The sequence below is a fragment of the Pteronotus mesoamericanus genome, unplaced genomic scaffold (genome assembly GCF_021234165.1).
Source record: "Pteronotus mesoamericanus isolate MK-2021 breed Mesoamerican mustached bat unplaced genomic scaffold, CSHL_Meso_final contig_94, whole genome shotgun sequence".
NCBI classification, from domain to species: Eukaryota; Metazoa; Chordata; class Mammalia; order Chiroptera; family Mormoopidae; genus Pteronotus; species Pteronotus mesoamericanus.
Window position 1 is genome coordinate 42845544 of NW_026555285.1, and position 12202 is coordinate 42857745.

The following is a 12202-nucleotide window of genomic DNA, read 5'->3' on the forward strand; positions in this document are numbered from 1 at the left end:
AGTATAGTTTAAGAACATATGAGTTAAGGACTTAAAATACTGTGTTTCTAAGTTGATTACTTATGTCATTAAAGAGAGCATTTTGGGATCAGTATGAAGGATGTGACTGGAATGAGAAAAAAGGAACGTTTCCCCCCTTTTTTTCTTCTACCAAGTAGAGCTCAATCCAGTCCAGGTTTTCCCTTGGACTCTGCCTCTGAATTTCGGCTGTGCATTGAGTAGCACGTTTCTCTCTCTCCCCTCCTTTCTCCTTCCCTCTAGCCTCCAGGATTTCTCTCTTCTTATTTCAGGAGGACTCTCACAGGCTCCCTCAGCCTGTGTGAAGCTGAGGTTTCCTCTGGAACCCGTATACCCCCTACACATACCTCCACGCAGACACATCCCCGAGAACCCCGCGCTCGCACCGACAAGCGCGCACACACACTCGCGCTCGCCTGCCCACCTCCCTCCCGGGAGAGCAGGCGCGCGTTCCCACCTTCGCGGCACACTCCGGCGAGCCGAGCTCGCAGCGCTCTAGGATTCTGCGGCTCGGAACTCGGATCGCAGCTCTGAACCCTCATGGTGGTTTTGGAAACATTGCCTCCTCTCTCTCGTTTTTATTGCACCGTTTTTGATCTGGGGGGCTAGAAGAGCAAGGCGGCTGCTTTCCCAGCCAGCCCTGGTTGGCTTGCCATCCTCCATCTGGCTTATAAAAGTTTGCTGAGCGCAGTCCAGAGGGCTGCGCTGCTCGTCCCCTCGGCTGGCGGAAGGGGGTGACGGTGGGCAGCGGCGAGGAGCGCGCCGCTGGCTCTGGCGGGCTTTCGGCTTTAGGGGCAAGGTGAAGAGCGCACGGGCCGTGGGGTTTACCGAGCTGGATTTGCATGTTGCACCATGCCTTCTTGGATCGGGGCTGTGATTCTTCCCCTCTCCGGGCTGCTGCTGTCTCTCCCGGCCGGGGCGGATGTGAAGGCTCGGAGCTGCGGCGAGGTCCGCCAGGCGTACGGTGCCAAGGGATTCAGCCTGGCGGACATCCCCTACCAGGAGATCGCAGGTAAGCGTGGGTCTGCGGCCCGGCAGGCTGCAGCCCTTACCGGCCACACATACCCTGGGCCGCCCGGTGCTCCCCGCCTTACCCCTCTTGTTGAGTTGTTGGTGTTCACTTTCTGCCACGGCTCCCTGGACGCAGCACCGCCGCGCCAGGCGGCGGATGCTCCTTCGGCTGCTCCCGCGGGGGAAGGTGTGCGTCTCAGCAGTCTCATTGTGTGCACACGCGGGAGCGCCCTCCATCCCCTCCCTCCCTTCCTCCGCTCTCGCGCCCTTGCGCCCCCTTGCTTGTTGGCTCCCTTCGGGCGGGCCAGGGAGCCCGGGATGCTCGGGGGTGGCCGAGGCGCAAGGGCAGATCACGGTGCGGGGCGCCCACCCCACGCCTCTCGCTCGGGCAAACTTGGAAAAACTGCGGCCGCAGTTTGCCCAGCGCCACAGTCTGAGTGGCGCCTTCTCCACTCCCGCCCTCACGCCGGCGGGGGCGATGGAGAGACGCGGAGAGCTCCCCTGCCTCTCGCTCCACTCTCCCTGTGGTTCGGAGAGGCAGGGCGCCGGGTGCTCGGGCTAGGGGCGGGCGAGGCTGCCGGGGCGGGGGGGCGGAGGGGGGGCACCGGAGGACTCGGCCTCCGGACTTCCGCAGTTCCCGGCTAGTTTGGGGAGTTCAAGGGCTGCCTGTTTCTGATTTGGGATGTGCTTCCCCGGTTGCTGTTGATCTCTTGAGGTGGGGCGAGGGGAACCCCAGCCACCCGGCGCAGCGCCGGTTCCTGAGCACGGCCTCGCCCGCAGGCTCTGAGAAGCCGAGCCAACTTATGCGGATGGCTCAGAAGTGGATTGGTCTCGGTGTCCCCTGCGTGCCCAACCACTAGCAGTACTCCATCGAGAGCTTGAGAGCCCCCACCCGCTTTCTCAGCGCCAGTTTGTGGGTAGCACTTGGTCTCCAACAACTTGCGCTGCAGCCTGGGTGCGTGTTTTCCAGCTCTTACCTCCAACCCAGTCCGAGCTTCTCTGGGGCTCTGTGAATGAAACGTGTCGGGAGGAGATAATCCTGGGGCTGCGAAAGAACTGAACTGAGAGAGGCAGAGGGAGGCCAGGAGACGCAGCGAGGGCGCGGGCTGCTCAAACTGGAAGCTGAAGTCCTCAGTGACCTCAGATGGCCAAGTCAAAGCGCTGAATTTCTACCAGCCTTTCTGCATTTTGCCAAAGAACTGGCCGATGGACGACAAGCATTTTGCAGATATCTTGAAACCCAGCAGTTTCGATACATAGTGGAATTGCTATTTTATTATGGCTGATCTACCAACTCTACAAGTGAGGGTTTTTCCTTATGCCGAAATAACACATTTATATGCATTTAGGCATTAAAAATAGCCCATACATCACGGTAACAGTATTATATACAGAGAGCCTTTTCCAGTTCTGAGCCAGACACAGACAGCCTCTGGCGAGTCCCAGGCGGAACCTGTGGTGCATTATAAGGCTACTTTGCTCTATCCTTGTCACTTCTTCTCCCTTTTCCAGGGCTCCTTAATTTGCAAATCAGTGAATAGAGACCGGCTGCCCCTTCAGCTCCTTAAGTTTCTCAACTCTCCTTCCCCTTTTGTCTACTGTTATTTCATTCTTTTTAATTAATTGATAAGGATCAGTTTGCTTTCCCCCCCCTCCCCAAATCTCAGGAAATTCAACTTTTAAAAGGTTTGTAGTATGGATGACCTCTTTTAGGAACTTTTTCTTCTCTCATCTGGGCTTTTTCAATATGTATCTTTTAAGCATATAGATTTCCCCAACATGATTTTAGATAAGATATATAAAAGAGAAAAACTGTTAGGTATTTTTCAGTTGCTTCAGTATTCTTTAGTGGGTAATGGGACTTTCTGGAGACTACAGATCATGCTTAGCATGATGCCAGCCTCCTTAATATAAGGCGAAGATTTTCAGGGTAAATAATTTCTTTCTGTAGTCATCATTTACTTTCCTGAGAACATAAGCAAAGGGTAAGATAAATGCTTCAGTAGATTTTTAATACCAGGTTTTGCTTTTCCTCTTGACAATTACAGTGACTGCTAATAGCTGTGGATTTCTAAAATGTGCGCACTTTTGTTAAACTCACTTTCTAGGACTAAGAGTACTATTGACTTGAAATCATGAGGATGTAGGTCACTGTGGAGTCAGAGGCACATCTATCTGATAGGAAAATAAATGAATCCTAAGATAATTGTATATTAAGGATATACATTTCAAAATAAACTTTACTCAGTGTTGCTTATTGCTGTTGAACTTATTTATTAGGAAGTATGTCCCTTTGTTAAATGAACACACTGTTCCTCTCCTCCCTAGTTCCTGATACAATTTACAATAATTATCGACTATATGGTGGTTATCCTTTCCTCAAACTCCTTTTCATCTTGTGCCTTGTTTGGACTTTTAATGGTTTGCTTGAGAAATGGCATATGCCATTTGTCTGCCAGGGAACGTGAATTTAAAGGAACTGCTGTGCAGAGTTTAGATTCCTGAAATCTGTTTCTAATTGAGGGACATTTGCAGGTAGCTTGCCGGGTAAAAAAAACCCGGAAAAGTAATAAGGACATTATGTTTCATCACAACATTAGTAAAGTTTTACTCAGAACTCACAATTGTGAAACAGTGTTGCCCTTTTCTAGTCTAGGATAAAAGGGAGTTCTTCAAACTCAAAAGACTGTGGTGGGTAATATATACAGTTACACTCCCAGAGAGTGCTTGGGAAGGAGGAGGCTGTCAAGGGGCAGTTTGTACCATCAATCTTCACTCAGCCTTGATTTTAAAGCATCCTGGGCAGATACGATAGACTATCTGTCCTTGTTTGAAAGACTTCCAGAGGGGCAGACTCTTGAGCCCCTCTCTGCAATCCATTCTAATACTTAATAATTCTTGTGGTATCAACATGTTTCCAGATATCCAGCCAAAAGCCTTCACAGTGTGCTTGCTTGTTTTCTCTTGTTCTGTCTTCTGGGAAGATGCTGAGCAGTGGATCATCAAGTTCTTTGTGGGGACTGTTATTCTGATCAAAGGTCAGTGTGAATCTTCCCGGTCTTCCTCTGAGCGTCAGTAATGTTATCTCATTTCCAACCAGACTCATCTTGATGGCTCTGAACTTCTAATGGAACTCCGTAGCCGAAAAGAGCGTCTGCTGAAAAGTCTGGGCAGCTCAGGAAATGTTATTTGAGGCTTACTGTACCATTCTTTTCTGCTTCGAGCCTTCTTGGAGTCCTTTATTGCAGTACTTTGTAGCTGACTAATGGTGACTTATAATTATCAAATGCAACTTTATTTAACAGTCTCTTATATAGAAATGACACTGTAACCCAGTACTTAATTGAAAACATTACCTGCTTTTAAAACATTGCCTTATGGATTCCTACTAATAACTTAGTAGATACTATCATTATCCTCATTTTACAGATGAAAAGATTGAGCAACAGGTAACTTAAACAATTAACTTGTCCAAGGATGACTCCGTGAGAAAGCGAGGAGGCTAGAATTCAAAGCCTGGCACCGGGGTCCATAGACGTAAGCTCGGCTGCTGCCATTCTGCGTTGGTTGAATGACAGCATTAGAAAAACAGTTTTTTTCTTCATCAAATGTTGTATATAGCTTGGGATTAGCAGTCACCATATGTATTCCCTCACGGTTTGTGTTGAATATCTATCGACTTGCAAAACCTAGCAGGGATGTCCGACCTGTAGCCTGCTGGGCATCGTGCAGCCCAGGACGGCTGTGGCTGCGGCCCAACGCAATGCCATAAATGTGCTTAAAGCATTGTGAGGGTTTTTTGTGATTATGGGTCACAATGGATTGAATGTGTGGCCCAAGACAACTCTTCTTCTTCCAGGGGGGCCCAGAGATGCCAAAAGTTTGGATACCCCTACCAGTTTTCAAAAATCACTTTGACCTTGGATTTTATGTTCTCAAGAATTGGCCTTACTGCCGCCACTAAACTGTTCATGTCGTTATGCATTTCCCCTGTTATTTTAGTTCTATAGATGCGCTAACATAAAAGGTGGAAACTAAAGAACTTGCATTGGTTTTTTTCAATATACCCGGCCTCCTGGAACGTTGGGCTAGTCCAACAAAGCCTACTGTAGGAAGCCATCCCACAGGCAGAGGGAGGAGGAAAGTTTCTGTCCACAGATCCGGGAAAAAAAAAACAAACGTAACTAGTTGTTCTCGGTGTTCACTTTGCCCGTTTTCCTGTCTAAGGTATTTAGAGAATTGGACTACAGCTGGATGTTTGGAAAGTACCAAACAGAAACAAACAGACTCATAGATACAGAGAAGACACAGACCGACGCTTGGGAGAGAGGAGGGGGTTGGGGAACTGGGTGGAAAAGGTGAGGTGGGTGAGTCATACAGGTTGATAGTTACAAAGCAATCATGGGGATATAAAGTACAGCACAGGGAATGTAGACGATAGTATTGTAATAAGTACGCGTGGTGCCCGGTGGGTACTGGAAACATCAGGGAGATCACTTTGTGAAGTATATGACTGTCTACCCACTATGTTGTACACCTGAAACTAAAACACAATATTCCTGACTGTTGTGGCTCATTTGGTTGACTGTCCTCCCATAAACTGAAAGGTCCCTCAGTTTACTTCCTGGTCAGGCACATGCCTGGGTTGTGTCTTGGTCCCAGGTTGGGGTGCGCGCGCAAGATGTTTCTCTCTCACATCGATGCTCCTTTCCCTCTCTTTCTCCTTCCCTTCCCCTCTCTCTAAAAACAGATAAATAAAATCTTAAAAAAAAACTGAAACAAAAGAATGTTAAATGTAAACTGTAATTGGAAAAACATTAAAAAATATAAACCAAAGTATTACACACTTACCCACCTTTTTGATAGCAACTTACCTCAAAAACCTAAAAATCTATCCCAGAGTTTAAAACGGAAAAAGTACAGACCATTCTCTTCCACTGTGCTGGTACACTAGGCACTTCCTTGCTCCTTCTTTACTGGGGTCGCGTTGGAGGCTGCGGAATGCCCCATTCTGCCCGGCCGATGTCTAGCATCGTCTCTTCCCTTGGTGGCCTTCCCAGGACACCTGCGCCCCTCCCTTTGCTCCCCCCTACAAACCAACTTGGTGTGTTTGCCATTAACAAGCCTTTTTTCAGTTTGCATGCAGGTACCATCTTAACATAAATGGAAAAACAATGTTTGGTGACTCTTCTACAGCTGTGTTAAATATCCTCGCTGGGGCTAAATTATTTAATTTCATTTCTCTGCCTCCTGCACTGATTGCTGATTCCTTTGCCCTCCGTTGAGTTGCCTGATATTTTTAAAGCCATTTCAGAACAGTGTGAGGTGTAAATGGGTTAGCTGAAATTCATATATTTTTTTAATGACTTGCCCAGTCACTCGATTTCTAAAAGAATCACATTCCAGGTATCAAAGCAATCTAAAATCTGGGCTGTTAGGAGTGCCACTTGCTAAACTCTTGATCTGAGAATTAATTTTAGAATGATCCTTGCGAACAGAGTTATCTTAGGTGATTTAATTAGAGGATAATATGGCATCATTGAGAACAAGAGTTCATTTGAGTTGACTGATAATACTTTTTTTACATAAAACTACATAGAAATGTAGGCCACTCTTAAAAGTCATTTAAAATATACAGCATTATGTTCTTTAAAATGTTACGGTATAACTATTGCATCGTAATTTAGGTAAGAGCGTGACCAGTGTTTTTTTTATAATTATGGGTGATTTTTATGAACACTTAGAAAATTAAAAATGATTAAGTCCTTTTAAACCCAAGCGACCCACCACTCAGTCACTAGATGTGTATAGAAATAGGAGTTTAGGTTAAACATTGTAGTATAGGAAGTACTGATAGAATAATTTTAATAGCTTGATCTTAACATATCCAAGCTTACAAAAGTAACATTATAAAACTTTTTTCCCTTTAATTCTCATCTTTCATGAGACTTTTAGCAAGGCCAGTAAGAGTTATCTTGCCAATATGAACAGAATACTTAATTGTCATTTACACTTAGTGCTTATTTCTCTTTATAGACCAAATTCTTCTCCGTTAAATTCATTAGCTGGCACATAATTTGACTTTAAATAGTGTCATAGATTTCTTCAGTATTATTCATTTTTCAGTGCTTTACATGATACTGTTTGAAAGCATAATTGATTCTCTGGGATGGCATATTAATAAATAAAGGGTTTTATGGTGATAAGTCTTAGATAAAAGTTTAAAAATTCTAATAAACTTGGATGAAAATATTTAAGAGTTTTTAATAAACCTGGATGAAAAATATCTTTAAACAAATGCACTGGGTAGGAACAAAGAAAAATAGAAATTTGATCCCACGTTTACACAGTATCCAGGTTACTGGTTATTTTTATAGCCTATTTTCCATTTCCTTTAGGAATTTCTTTTTTTGTATTCATCCCATAGATATTTCTTGTGTACCTACTGTGTGTCAGTCACCGTGCCAGGTGCTGGATATCGGGCCCCAGGGAATTTTAATCCAGGAAGGGAAGCGGGCATAAGCGCACCATTCGCAATGACTGGCTGAGACGAGTGCCCGGCGTGCCCGGCGCTCTGACAGCATTTCACAGAGCGTCCGGTCTCATCCCAGGGTTGTGGGTGTGCTTCCTGGAGGCAGTGCCATGGGCTGCGAAACAGAGCACGGAGTCAGAAAGGGAAGGCGAAAGGGGAGGGTGCACACATTGCCTCTCGGGTAAGAAGACCCTGAAAATGTGAGCAAGGTTCTAGAACCTGGGGAAACAGCTCGTGAAGGGGAAGGGGAGGAAAGAGACAGGGAAGCAGAGTTTGAGGACCACGTGAATGGTGACTCATGCACCTAATCCAAAGGGGACCTGTGTATATTGGCCCATGATTACCTTTTCACCTTGGCTGTGGACCCTTAGCTCTGTAGCCTGTGGGTGCTAAACTAAAGGTTTTACACATCTAGTTGTTTAACATACAGTCCGAAGAAGCTCATTTTTAATCATCTAGAGCCTTCCTGTTTGTGGGCCCCACAAAACCACACCTGACACCTGCCAGCCATTTATAAGACAAACCTGGGGTCTGTGAAAGGCTCCAAGCCGCTGCTGCCCTCTGCACCCTAGGGCTGAGTAACAGTGCCCAGGTATATAGTCTCCCTCCCCGCTCCTACCTGGGAGTCCCTGGCAGGGCCCCTCTGTTATCCCTGGAAGGGCTCATGCTGTGAGGGACATCCCCTCACCTGCAACCTGTCACTGTTACACCCAAATAAAGCTCTCTGGGTCCCACCGTCACCTCCTGGTGCCGTGTCTTTCCTTGATCAGCCCTGAAATGCCTGTAACTCAGCGCGATGACGTTGGCCTTGAGCTCAGAGCAGTAAGAAGCTGGTGAGGCAGCGTTTTAGGCAGGATTGGACGTGGTTTTGAACGGTTCCTTTGGTTGGCCTGTGGATCCGAGGGGAACAAAAGCAGACGCAGGGAGAGGAGACGATGTTACCTTTGGATGGAGCGGTGACTGTGGAATGAGAGGAGTCGCGGGATTCCAGAAACATTTAGGAGGTAAAATGGATACCACCGAAAAACTATCAATCAATCAAAAGTTGTTTATTGAGCATCTACTATGTGATTGGCAGTGAACAGAGACCGGTGTATGTGCATGTGAAAGAGAGAGAGGGAGAGACTGAGTGAGAGAAGTGTCCCAGGAAACATTCATTTGGTTTACAAGGCTATACAAGTACATTGACATAGCGTATGTGTGCTTTTTTGGTGGAGACCACACTAAAGGTCATGAAACCTGCAGAGGACTTCAGAACACCCGTGTGGCTGAGAGGAAGGGGCTTCCCAAACAGGGTGGCCTGAATTGTCAGCTCCCAGAATGTGTAGAATTACCAAAAGGTCTGCAATCAGCTGTCCCCATTTTGGAATTTAAGTCACAGTCCTTTGTCCTGTGGCAGTGTAAAAAACAATCTTAAAACTTTTCACCAAGGTGAAGAATCAATTACCATATTTTGCTGTGTATAATGTGCACATTTTTGCCCAAATTTTTGAGGGAAAAATAAGGATGCGCATTATACCTGGGTAGTACAGGTTCTATATCTATTGTTTTTAAATCTTTTAAATGTTTTAAATCTTTCATTTTTGCTTATGCATTAAATGTGTAATTCTAGAATGCAATACTATCTGTATGCAAAACTATATCTTTCAAATACAAAAAACAAGTATCTAAATATAAATAATTAAAAAACTGTATTAAAAAAATTACAATGACAAGTTTTTTTCCTGAAAAGTTTGGGCCAAAAACATGGGTGCGCATTATACACGGCAAAATATGGAAGTTACTCCACTCCCCAAGATTGAAACAATGCTGTTTCCAGGGCATAAGTACCAAATATCATTGCTGATTTCTAATCAGAATCAGGGAATGTGGTGGTTTCTAGGACCTCGCTGAAAGCAGGAGGAAAAATTCAATCTGGAGGGTGCTCCAGAGAAACAGAGCCAATAGGATATACAAGTATTCCTGTGTCTGTCTCAAGATATTGCTGTAAGTGGAGATTTATGATAGGAATTGGCTCCCCAGGTTATGGGGGCTGAGATGTCCCGGGATCTACTATCTGCCTGCTGGAGACCCAGGAAAGCGGTGGCATGATTCCTTCCTCCAACAATGAGGGCCTGAGAAGAGGGTGGGCGAAGGGCACTGGTAGGGGAATCAGAGTCCAAGGCCTGAGAACCAGGCTCTCCAGTATCCCAAGGCGGGAAAAGACGGACATCAGAGCTCAGGAGGGGAGAGGAATCCCCCCGCGTTGGCCCTTTTGTCCTGTTTGAGCCCCCATGGGTTGTTGGATGATGCCTACCCACATTGGTCACCACTTACACTGAATCAAACGCTCATCTCTTCCATAAACACCCTCACAGACACACCCAGAAGCAGTGTGTTACCAGCTACATAGGCATCCCTTAGGCCAATCCAGTTGACACATACAATTAACCGTCCCGGGCGCCTTGACGGATGGGCGACTGTTGACAAAGGGGCGGCAGAGAAGAAGGCGTTGGTGGTGGGTTACAGGCGTGAGAAGAGCAGTGTGCATGGAGGATAGGACAGCGCAGAGAGGGGTCGGTTAAGAACCTGGGAGAGGTGATATTCAACAGAGAGAGTGGGGTTGGATTTTTCATGGGCCTGGAAAACCCTAGATTTTACCCGGCAGGAAGTAGGTCATCATCCCAGGTTCTTGGCAGTGAAGTGACAACATGGAAGCTCTGTTTTGTATCGGTCAAGCACTACAAACAGGCTGACAAAGAAGGCAGATCCTGAGAGGCCCAGGGGGAAGGGGGAGGAAGGCCAGGGGACTGTTTTAGATGCTAAAGCCGGACCTCCTGAGGGTGGACGGGAGAGGAGAGGGGTCTGGGCGAATGAGATCCTTGGAGAAGGAGCAAAATTTAAAAGAAAAAAAACTTTAAAACGTTGCTCCGTCGAAGTTTCAATGAGAGAGTTTGAAGAAGACAAAGTATCAAAACCCTTGCCTGAAATAACGGTGTCCCTTCAGAGACTTTTGGCAGCAGCTCACACAAAATCCTGGATCAACATGCAGGGAACGTCATTATGTCCCCTTAGAAGTCCCAGCTTGGAGCCCTCCTAGGAGTGAGAAAGCGGGAAGTTCACAGTGTCCTCAGGGCCGCAGGGCCACCTTCCAGCTGCCAAAGCCTCACTACCATGGCCAGGCGCACAGAAGAGGTGATTTCTTCCTGTGTGTCTTCGCTGATGAGGCAGGTACCCTCCGAAGGGCCCCAGGGCATGTACGCACCGCTCTCCTTCCAGAGTTGCTTCCTGTGCCCGAGCCTGGAGGAGAAAGGACAGGGGCTGCTGGCCCGGGACCTGGACCAGGCCGGGTTACATCCTCACACGCGGGCTGCTGCCCCCTTCTGGAAGGGTTTGGCCCCTGAATTAGGCTTGATTAGTTTCCATAACCTTAAGAGAATCCCAAAGAATTGAGGGCTGCTGGAGGGAGCCAGGGCTCTCTGGGAATCATGTGAGATGTTCGAAAAGATGCCTAAATTGGGGGTCCATCTTCACATATTCTGACATGATTGGTTTGGGACAGGGCAGTCTTCCTCCCTCTCTCTCCTCTTGTCTTGTCTTGGGGGAAATATATATTTCACAGTCCAGCATCTTGAATGAGTACCTCAATAGCTGATGGCCACTAACTCCATATTTGCTGTATTCCAGGGCACCCCCTTGGGGGAAATAAATACATAGTAATTAGAGAGAGAGAGAGAGAGATTATAATGTACATCCAGGGAGGAGAACCAGTGATCCAGAGCTGAGCTTCTTAGACTTTATCACGCATCAGAAATATGAATATATATATTTATGCCGATGTACATCTGAGGAAGAGAACCAGTGATCTAGAGCCGAGCTTCATAGACTTTATCACGCACCGCAATCACACAGCCACACCCCCAAAGTCTGTGATTCAGGAGCTCTGGAGTAGGGCCTATAATTTGTAGCCTGGTGAGTTCCGAGGTGATGCTGTTGGTCCGCGCCCCATCCTCTGAGTCTCTGGGGGCCACGCTCTGAGTGCCTTGAATGTAGTTTTAAGTACAGGTTTTTGTCAGGGAGACAGTCACATTTGGGCAGTGATCTTGTGTGACTTTTCACCTTGGTCTTGGATGAGAATCTCCACCCACGATGTATTGTGATTCCAAATCGTACCCCTGAGCTTCTCATCTTCTCAGCCTTCATTCAAATGTTTACATTGGCCGATGGGGGAACGAAGAGGGAAGTTGATTGGATCAGTTCAGTCCATAGTTACCTAAAGGGGCCTCAGCCAGCTGCCACAGGCACGTCTGCACGAGTAGGGGTGCACCTCACCCTTGTCTTACAGAGGAACTGGAAAATATTTTAAGTTTCTTTCACTGTAAGATCTTTACTATTTGCCAATATGGCAGGCTTTCTATGGGTACAGATGACTTATTTTTCAAATTTAGTTTTATTTATTTATTTTGAGGGGGGCAAAGGGAAGGAGAAAGGGAGGCAGAGAAACATCCACTTGAAAGAGAAACACTGATGCCTGTTACCGGCTGCTTCTCACACATGCCCCAAGCAGTGACTGAACCTGAAACTGAGGCCTGTGCCCTGACCGGGGATTGAGCCTGTAGCACTTCCACTTTCTGGGATGAGGCCCGAGGAACTGAACCAAAC

At 46.8% G+C, this 12202-nt stretch overlaps 1 protein-coding gene across 1 annotated transcript in view; it reads left to right on the forward strand.

Annotated features, from left to right (window-relative positions):
- Positions 1 to 281: 281 nt before the first annotated feature.
- Positions 282 to 12202, forward strand: part of GPC6 (glypican 6) — a 987303-nt gene continuing 975382 nt past the window's right edge. Inside the window, exon 1 of the mRNA XM_054586472.1 lies at positions 282 to 1030. Coding sequence (XP_054442447.1) covers positions 871 to 1030 — 160 coding nt within the window. The 5' untranslated portion in view covers positions 282 to 870. The remainder of the gene's footprint in view (positions 1031 to 12202) is intronic.